The sequence below is a fragment of the Echiichthys vipera genome, assembly GCF_963691815.1.
Source record: "Echiichthys vipera genome assembly, chromosome: 16".
In the NCBI taxonomy this organism is placed as follows: Eukaryota; Metazoa; Chordata; class Actinopteri; order Perciformes; family Trachinidae; genus Echiichthys; species Echiichthys vipera.
Genome location: NC_139841.1, coordinates 23,806,416 through 23,817,066, shown reverse-complemented (window position 1 = coordinate 23,817,066; position 10,651 = coordinate 23,806,416). Strand labels below are relative to the sequence as shown.

The 10,651-nt window shown below is 41.1% G+C and overlaps 1 protein-coding gene across 2 annotated transcripts in view; it reads left to right on the top strand.

Annotated features, from left to right (window-relative positions):
• The first annotated feature begins 1,143 nt into the window (after positions 1–1,143).
• col5a1 (procollagen, type V, alpha 1) overlaps positions 1,144–10,651 on the top strand; it is an 80,930-nt gene continuing 71,422 nt past the window's right edge. For both annotated transcript variants that reach the window (XM_083930292.1, XM_083930291.1), the window contains exon 1: positions 1,144–1,593. In XM_083930292.1, the coding sequence (XP_083786418.1) occupies positions 1,494–1,593 (100 nt within the window). In that variant the 5' untranslated portion in view covers positions 1,144–1,493. The remainder of the gene's footprint in view (positions 1,594–10,651) is intronic.

Sequence of the window (10,651 nt, the reverse complement as noted above, 5' to 3'; positions counted from 1 at the left end):
GTGCAAAAACCAAATCTTAAATATTGAAATTGCACGCCCTTCTTCGTGATCTAATCCCAGGAACAGTTTGCTTTTCCCTCTCTCACGTCTGGGACTCTGTCATGCCCAGATGTAACTTACTTTATCTATAGAGCATGAAAATATGATGTCCATGGCTCAACCCTACCATGTGGGAGCATGGACAGACTGGTTTAAGTGGTCCCACTTGTTGATAGGCTGCAACACAATCCCACCATGACTCCCTGACTATTAGACCCAGCTTGGATAATCCCAACTGTGCAAAACCCAAATCTTGCATATTGAAATTACACGCCTTTCTTTGTGATCTCTCCCAGGAACAGTTTGCTTTTCCCTCTCTCACCTCTGGGACTCTTTCATGCCCAGATATAACTTCATTTTTCTATAGAGCATGAAAATATGATGTCCATGGCTCAACCCTACCATGTGGGAGCATGGACAGACTGGTTTAAATTGTGCCCACTTGTTGATGCTGCAACAAAACCTCACCATGACTCCCTGACTATTAGACCCAGCTTGGATAATCCCAACTGTGCAAAACCAAATCTTGCACATTGAAATTACACGCCTTTCTTCGTGATCTAATCCCAGGAACAGTTTGCTTTTCCCTCTCTAACCTCTGGGACTCTGTCATGCTCAGATGTAACTTACTTTTTCTATAGAGCATGAAAATATGATGTCCATGGCTGAACCCTACCATGTAGGAGCATGGACGGACTGGTTTAAGTGGTGCCCACTTGTTGATAGGCTGCAACACAATCCCACCATGACTCCCTGACTATTAGACCCAGCTTGAATAATCCAAACTGTGCAAAACCCAAATCTTGCATATTGAAATTGCACGCCTTTCTTCGTGATCTAATCCCAGGAACAGTTTGCTTTTCCCGCTCCCACTCTCTCTCTCTCTCCTCTCTGGAAATGTGGGACTCCGCGTAAAACAATCCAGAGCTCCGGGATTGTAGGCGTGAAACTTTCCCCTCAACTTTTCCTCCCCACCCACGGCCAATAACAGGGCCGGCCCTAATGTATGGACTCCTCTGATTTGCCTGAGTCTCCTGTCCACGGAGTGACTGACAGCCCGGGGGAAAGACTTTTTTTTTTCTGTGTGTGTGTGTGTGTGTTGCCCCGTTGGACTTGAAGGGGGCTCTACGTGACGACCCAAAGAGTGGGCAACACTTCTGAACGGAGGCGCAGCGGTGCAGCACGGTTCAGAAAAAGCAGAGAGGAGAGGAGCAGTGCGGGAGAGACGGGGTGCCCATCCGTCAACTGGAGGAACGCACACTAACAAACCCTTATGGCTGCTTGAGAAATAACGATACACCCCCCCTCCCCCTTTTTTCTCTCTTTCTCTGGGACTTATTTGCTTTTTTTTTTTTTTTTTTAAAGTATTGTCCTGACCAGAAGTTCTCTCAAGTCTAAAAAGTCGCTCCCAGTTGAAAAGTGAGCCCACTTTGCCGTGGACGTCTCTGGCGGTCATGGATACCCATATAAGATGGAAAGTTAAACGGAGGATAAGGGACGCCCAGGTCACTTTAGCGGTGATCCTGCTTTTTGTCACATCGCAAGCAAGTTCAGGTAAGACGCAGCTGGTAGATTTGGTCGGATACAGTTTTTGGAGCTGCGCTGGAAGTTTTTCTCCTCGGGGTAGTGTGGATCACTGCGACGTCCGCCCCTCCTCCTAAACTCATCTTTGTGCCTTAATGTATTCAGCCTGGTCCGTGCAAAACTATGGGACTTGTCAAACTATGAAAAGGGAGAGAGAGAGAGAGGGAGAGAGGTTTGCTTTTGAGAAAAGGCTCATATGGACCTGGTCCCTTACTGTGTCTGAGGAACTGCACTAAAGTAAAGATGTGCAAAAGTTTTGCCACTGCAAAAACAATGCAATCCAAAGAGTGATACATAAAGATCCAGGCCTGAATAATCCTAATGGCTTGTTGTGGCAAAGTTGATAAAGGCTACACTCGATTTCTTTTTACTTTACAGATAAAAAGTATTCCTCAGATGCCACTTTTGCATTCTGCAGATTTACTTATAACAGTAAGTTTTTTCTGCGGTGCAGTTCAGGAGAGTTTAAAAAAGGCTTTTTCTCAGCTTTTTTCTTTTTCTTTTCTTTTTTCATGTGATGAGAGGGATGAGCATACTTTTCATCAGAGGGAGGGGCTGTAGCTCAGCTAAAGTGGTAGGGTGGAGCCGCCTAAACACTGACATCACAATTTCTGAAAGCACAGGGCCCTTTGCAAAAGTTAAAGACACTATATTTCATGTGTTGCATTTGACAAATTACCCACATGCTTATTAGTTACAGTTATATTATAGTTATATAACTCAGAGAGTGAAAATAGGAAAAGTTTGGCCCTTGCATGTCGTCCAGTCTGTATACGGGCCAGAAGGAAGGTCTTCAAATAATCATTAGACACTTTTGTGCGGCACTGTTGTGTCCCATGGGTGTTTAGAGGTCATGTAGTGCTGGGGAAGTGGGTCTCGGATCTGGCCTACGTGTATTATTAGCACCTTAGGCTGCCTGCCATGGTTGGTGGTCTGCTGTCTGCCCTGCCATGAGGCTCTGACACAGGACTTTGAGGTGAACAGGTGGCTTCTTCCGTCTGCTTCATGGACAGTTAGAAAGTGTCCAAGACTGTACTGGTGGTTTTCATGTTCCCTATAAACACTGGCTCTTAACTGAACTCAGGTCACTGTATAACGGTTGGATTTAGATCCGGGTCTTTTTGATGACAGAGGAGGAGTCGGCCTTGAGTTTTAATGGGATGCTAGTGTAACTGGGAATTAATCAATTTTGATGCTGCGAGCGGGATTCAATAAGCTCTTAATACCGATACCGATGTTTGAAAGGGATCCTCAAGGGCTCTGGTACAATTCCTGACACTTGACACATCCCAAATGGGAAATACTCGATGACTAGCAACATGCCAACCACATGAAAGTTTTATGTAAACGTATTATCTTGTTCTTAAAGTTTAAGAGTTACACTTTAAAAGGTGAATCTGCCCATCAACAGTAATTGCAGATGATTAGCCAGTTTGTCAGCAGTAAAAGATTCATCTTGACCTAATCCTGATGACCTCTTAGCCTCAGGGAGGATCGGGATCTGAAAGCTTGCAGAGGCCTGCCCAGACACATCAGCAGTGGTTATCTGGGACTAAAATACAGGTGTAACATAACATTTTAACATGGGGTGAACTGAACAATACAATAAAAGCCTCACTGCCTATTTTGTATTCATTTCATACTAATGAATAATCTGATATTAAAAAATATTGTATTTAAATTATATGATTATATAGTAGGTACAGTTGATTTTTACATTCCCCTAAAATTAAAACAAAGGTGATTCGGCAACTAGAATATTAAACTTACTGTAAACACAGTTTTTGGAGTTTATGTTACATCTTTGCGTTATATTAATGTTCAACAATTGTACTGTCATGGATTGTAGGGTCCAATAATTAGTTCCCCTATGGATTTGATTCAAAATATACAAATCTCTTAGGAAATAATTTATTTTATTTGTAATCATTAATTAAATATCATATAAGGTAGCCTTTTGGCAACTATTATGTAAGCTATCCAATACCTAGCTTTATTCATTTACATGTAAATTTAAGAGTTTTTGCTTTATAAAGCTGCATTTATTTTCACCACCTGGAGGCAGCAGATCGATTTGAACACAACACTGAAAGTCACTTCATAAACTTCATTGCAAACAGTCGCCTATTATTTACACACCCAGCAGACAATAAGCAATGGTAGCATCCACTTGCAGTCGTGTTGCTGTCTACATAGTGAATGCAAGATTAACGTTCACTTACCTTTAGCTCTGCTTTGGGCTCCACTGACTCCTAACTGGAGTTTTTTGGGTGTTTAGCTTGCTAAATGTTCCACTGTGCTAACTAGCTAACTAGTTGCTAACTTTGTCTGTAGCCTATGTCATTTGTACATTTGTGCACCTGAGCTTTTAGTTTTGTTTTTTAAAAACTAAAAAACAGCTACTTGTTGCTTGAAGTGAGAACAGTGACAATGAACAAAAACCAAGTTGTGGGCTGTAGAACCAAAACGGTTAGGATAAAGATGCTAAATGCTATGTAGCGCTGAGGTAAAATCCGGTTAATGTAGCTTAGCTTTGATAGCTTTTTAAAAAGTTAGCCTAAAATGATAAAATGGACAAGCGAATTATTTACTGACAAACCTAACATTAAGGAGAAAAGAATATTGAGATATGCCTCTAGGGTATATTCTCAAAGTAGCCTATATGAATTTTATTTTTTGAAGTTAATTGCAAGCTGAGCTCAAAGCGGATCAGCACAGTGAATTAAGGCAAAGTCAAGCTCTATTACAGAGACTGAGTGAAGGCCACAGTTCCTTCAGGGCGGTCATCTTGACATGGCATTAATGAGGAAACTTTACTTTTAACCCATGTGAAAAGTGGTAATAACAGAAGGCCTATAAGACATGGAGGTTAAGAATGAGAAGACTGGTCAAAGTTCAAAGGTGAAGGTCAGGGCTTTCACTTTGCCACTGCTGTCAGGTTTACAGTTTCATTGCCTGAAGAAAGGAATTCTTGCTGTTGAAGCTTGTTTCTGTGAATTCTCCTCCGACTCTTTGAGGTCATAGATAAGGCGTGTTTTTGTAATAGATTTTAGGTCCGGGTTTAATTATTTTTGAGAATATACCTGCAACAATTTACAGTTTGTTGGACTCTACTAAACAATCCCATCTTTGGCCCTAGAGTTAAGTAAGTTAAGAAAGGTGTTTTGTTCGTAATCATTCTAGCTAGATGATGTTTTCGGATGTCTGACTCAATAACATCTATTCAAATGTAATAGACACCCTTGCATTCTAGCGTGGGACCTCAGTTGTTGCAGGTTTATGATCCACATACCTGCTGTACACCAAATCTTCCTTCTTCTCCAAATGGTTTCCTTTGTGTTTCTGCTGAGTTGCTATTTCTACTGAGTTTCCTCAATCAATGGACTCTTTTCACCAGTCTTAGAAAATCTGTTTTGACTCGTTTCACTGTGGTTTGTTATCATTAATTAACTAAAAGTCTTTTTGTCTGTAATAAACATTCACACCGGACCAGAACCAAGGTTCGCAGAGTACTTTAGTCATCAAAAATACTGAAATAACATTCCTTGAATACCTTGTGCAAATGAAAACAAGGATGGATTTTGGCCAAAGTTACTGCTAATAGATGACAGTATTGAAAGGACCAGATATGCTAAGGAAACAGGATTCAAGAATTATGCTATACTATATTAGGAGCTGGTATTTGTTTTATCCTGATGTACATTTTAAGGGAATTAACAGAAGAAGGCCTTGCTGTTTCACTGAGCGCCTTTACATCTGGATTCGATAAGTTCCATTGTGCTGTCTGCTAAGCCCTCCAAAATCCCAGAAAAAAAATGTCTTCCAGATGTTTTCTTCTCATTCTTGGTGGAACAGGGGACCATGAAAAAAAAAATATACCGTTGCATTTTTCAAAAGAAAATACACCATCATTCTATGCTGGTTCTGGAGAAAATTCCTATTTGAATAACATCTGCACCCTTATAGCGAAGTTTGTAAAAAATAATAGCAGCTTGCCTTGCGTCTCAGCCAGGTCTGCACATACACATCCAGGGTCATTAAAAGGTTCTTTTTGTTAAAGGCAGCCAACTTTATGACAGGGTTAAAGGTCGAATGCAGCTGGTCTGCAGCTGTTTTTCATTTACAGTCTCTTTATATCTGGACAGCTCCTCTTTTAAAGGAATTTATATGAACGCGTAGATTTTGTCTTTGCGTAACTGTGTAAGTTCTTCAATCAGCAAAGTACAAGAAGTGTTTGAGTCCATTCAAAACTGCATACATTCCAGTGTGTTATTTGTTAATTTGACAGGATGCTAACAGCTGGTTGCCATGAATGATGCTTTAGAACTAAGGTCATCTTTGTTTTGTTAATGTCATATGACTGAATTAAAGGACAAAGATACAGTTGTGCCTTCACATCTGGATTTCATGGGTTCCATTGTGCAAAAAGACACAAGTGTTCGCTTATTTTTCATTTGGAACAGTTGCATTGGGATCTGTCAAAAATCCAACTTCAAGGTGAGGGGCAGAGATGTGCCTTTGAGGTATCACTAAGCTACATGGCAGCCTTGAGGCTTGAGACACTGACATCACTCGTTCCCATCAGTAATCATCTTTCAGGCACATAAATGTCATTGTTCTGTGATGTTTCAGTGGTTTCTTTCCTACTCACCTTTAAGTGCCAATGCTGAGGTCATGTCCTACTCAATCAGATAAGTGGTGGTGAGAAAAAGTGGCTTCTTGTGTGTGCCTATTGCCATGGAGCTGAGGAAGGAATCTGAGTTAGCTGGACTGTGGCGAAAAGCAGTGACCCTGCAACTGCATGTGCCACTTCAGCCTGTAAATGCAGGCTTTGTGGAAAGGACTCTGTAAATCAGCTCTAATGCCCGATAAAAACATGGGAGATAAAACAAAATATGCAGGGCAAGTTTTTGACCCTGTGTCAGAGTTAAGGAGTCCTTTGTGCAGCACAAATAGCGCATTATATGCCAAAGTATATCGTCTATCCCTTTCCAGACTAATTAAGGGTCAAATAATTGATTTGAACAGCTCAATGGTCCTCTGTATTCATGACACAATGTGCCTGATTTGAAGCCAGACACATATGGTTTTCTCATTAGGTGTTTCTCGCCCAAAGCTAATATCTGCTAAAAACACTCAGGCAAAGATGGATCATTTGTTCTGCACTCCCAGACAGACAAAAAAGGAACAAAATGGAGGCAGCGGTGTTGGAAATGTCAACACAAATGTAACTTGAAGTGATGTAAAAGTTGGATGGGATACTTCGTGATGCAACTCCCACAACTGTATTTGATTTTTAACAGTATGCTTTGTTGCAACATGTAGTGCATGGCAGAGTGAGAAGTTTAGTCTGGTCCAGGCTCACAAGCCGAGTATTCACTTCAGCTGGGAAACAGTGCTTTTCTCTGTAATGGGGTATTATAATCATTGAGCATGGAAAGCAATGTATGACTCATCCTTTCCAACCCCATTCCCCCTTCCCCAGCTCAAGCTTAGCCACAGCCTGAGCAGTAGGAATACTGAGTGTAAGCATTTCTTTCCTACTAGGGCAAATACAATGGTTTCTGGTCACACAGAAACTTCGCTGTTGTCAGACGTATTCTATTTTTTACTTTTATTAGGTGATGAAATGAGTAGGAGTTGGAATGGAAAGGCGACATTACATCAAGACTTAAAGTTAATGCTTGTTCAGCAGTACTGTGTAATTAAGCTCTGGGCTTCATTAATTTGGTTTTGTTGTAACAAGGGACCAAGCTAGAGTTTGACCGCAAACACAAGTTGGTGCTGAAACAAGCTGAAGGAATTGTGTTGGACAAATTAAGAAAGCAGAAATAAGTGTTTGAAGAACACTGTTTCTTACAAATTACATTTACATAGTGCTGATGTGCAGTAGTAAATCGATCAAACGTTCACTTGCAACGCATTTTTTTTATGTCTATACAATATGCGCTCTTGGTATTCAATATCAAAGGGCTGTGTCTGACTCAGAATTTTGTCAGTTAAATTGGATTTGACTGTTCAATACGGATATTTGCTTATTTATTCTGTGGCGTAAACCTGCTTTTATTGACAGTTTGTGCATGTGAGATGGCTTTACAGCATGTAAATAAAGGAAACAACCAGATGCACACAACACTGTCTTCTCTATAAAGCCAATCCTTATTTCAGGGTGACAGTTGTCTCACATTGCCAGACCTATCTCCACAGTGCTGTGGAGTGTGGTCTGGCTGCACCTTATTCTGGGATAGGGGAAAAAAACTTGCTTATTTGTTAATATTGGGCAGCGCTTAGCAAACGGTGTCCTTGCAAATACGAAACGGAAAAAAGTGACAGTGACGTTCACGTAGGTTAAAGCATGCTAACTATGCTAACAACGGATGAAAATTGCAACAACATATTTTGCCTACACTAGATAAAGTCAAAGACTATATCGTATAAAGTTGCTTTAAACTGTCAATTCATTTCTAAGCAGAAGGCAGAAGATAACGTTATCTCAGAGCCAGGTGACCGGACAAAGCCTTTTCTCCTCTGGGCAGCTGCGTCTGTCTCACTCACCCTGGGTGTGATACTTTTTTCCTACTATGGCGAAGGTATGACCTGCCCTACTCTGCCTTTGATTGGCTTAAAAAATGGATTGGATTTATATAGCGCCTTTCTCAGTACTCGAGGCGCTATACACACAAGGACCGTGACACAAGTAGACACATCGAACTGCCGACCCTTCAGACATTGTCCGACCCACTCTACCAACTGAGCCACAGCTGCCCTTACCCTGATATTCTCACCCTAATCTTAACCAATCTTCTCACGCTTGATCCTAACCGACCCAACCAACAAAGACAGCAAGCACTGGCGGGTCAGGACTTGCCCATAGGATCTGTAATTTAGCACCCCGGGTCAGGGATTCTGCCTCCTCTCTGAAAAGCTTGAAAGCGAGGAGCGCTCACTCCACAGCTACTTCTGGGGACCCAAATGTCCCTAGGTTTCTAGAAGTAGTGATAGTTTATAAATGCAATTCCAAACAGATAGGGTTGGTTTTGCAACTCTTTATCTTCTTTTGAAAAAAAGTTCTTTATTTAAATTTAAAAAACATTTCGCTTAACCAAAGAAGTCGGAAGATGATCTGAAGCATTAATGGTTGATGACTCAAAGTAGCCTACTGTCGGTCAGGCGATTTACTCGCACAGTAACTTCTGTTTACCCACAGGGTTGATGTTGCTTCAGTTCGACGCTGGTTAAAGTGTCAGTATAGGAGAATTAATGGTTGACTTGACTGTCACTGCAGCTCAGTAGAACGCAGTAGATTATTTGGCACTACATGATATGGCAAGCTTTTCTTACCCCAGGCTGCAATTACAGTGTGTTATCACTATTACAAGAACAATGATTGATAACCTAAATGTTCCTTTATTTTTCCATTTTGGTGTTGTGTCATTCTTTCCGCACCTTTTTCTTTTTTTACCCTACCCATCCTGTCTGTAATTTCCTTTCCCTTTAGACATTGTTGACATAATCGCTTGTGCATCAGGAAACGGCTGCTTTTGATGTATTACCTACATGTACTTCCTTGTTGTCTCAAGTTCAGTTTAGAAGCATTACTGGATTTTAATTGGTCATTTTAATGCTTTTAGTTGAATGTAAAATGGCCTTGTAAATCATTTTATTGTTGTGTTTTCATCTGCTGTAGGCTATATCGCTATCCATATATTTATTTTGTGGACTGGGTAAAACATTTCACTAATGATGATGACACTGACTTTGTGAGAAAGCATTGCACATTTGGATTGATTCCCATCAACCGTTAAAAAGGCATGAAAATGTGTCGCTTCCGTTTGATAGGTCTTGTGTGTCATTGCTGGATAGCCCTTAACAATGGGGAAAGCTTCATTATTGTGCCGGGTTTCATATTTATTAGATTCCGTTTCATTGCTTTGTGTCAGTGTGTTTGGTGCTGTGATAATGGTTATCTGTGAGGCTGGCTGAGAGGAAATGGTTTCCGTATTGTCATTGCTGCAGGGCCGCCTTTTATCATGAATTTCTCAGCAGTCAGCCATCAAAACCGTATCTGCTTTGGGAGAGACAGAATGAGGGAAAGATACAGTAGGCAGAGGGAACTAAAGTTGCTAATGGAGGTTAGAAAATAAAAATGAATGAAGCTGATGCAAAGGAAGAGAAAACTACACAGGCATTGGAAGAGATGGGATAAAGGCCATCACACATGCGCCTCACATTTACAATTCCTGCAGTTTCTAGCTGTAAAATGAGCATTCAGAGGTGCACTGTGGAATCTTGACTCAGTTTTTCCATCTTAGTCTGTGGTGGATAGCAGACAGTGATTTATCCTCACTGCTGTGAGCTACGGTGTGGAGACAGTGAAGTAAACCATCTGGTATTCCCCCTGTTAAAGCAATAAGAGTCTGGCTATAGCAGTGAGCCTCAGAGTACACAAGAGAAGCTCTGGTCAGAAAAACTCTCTGTTCTCTGGATCATCTTTCAGGTGTGTGTGTGTGCGTGTGTGTGTGTGTGTGGATTCTTTTCTTAGTCTACCCATGCAGTCAGGTATCAGACTGCTTACCGTTTCTTTTAAAAATTCGTCTTGCTTGGTGTTTCCTGTAATTTTGCAATTAGGCGCTGGCCCTCATTATGAGTGAGTCAAAATGAGTTAATCGTTACCGAGGAAATGAAGGCATCGAGTGTATAAACAAAAATATCTCTCTCTTCTCTTTTCCTCATTTGCCTCTTCCTCCCTGCTGCTGCGTTCACGTGCAGCTCTCAGATCTGGTCACTGGGTCAGTGTTCTCAAAAGTCTGGATTAAAGCTGTCTGATAAAAAGACACTTACACTTACTGACAAGTGAGGTCATTCACAAACTTAACCTTGCTCACGTCGGTGTAAACAATGTCTCAGTTGCCTTTGAGAGTTGTCTCCTAAAAAAAACACCCTGTCGTAGTTGCATACTATCACCTGGCTGCCATTCGTTCTTCATCTTTATTCAAAACAAAGCAGCTGACAACATAATGGTTACTGA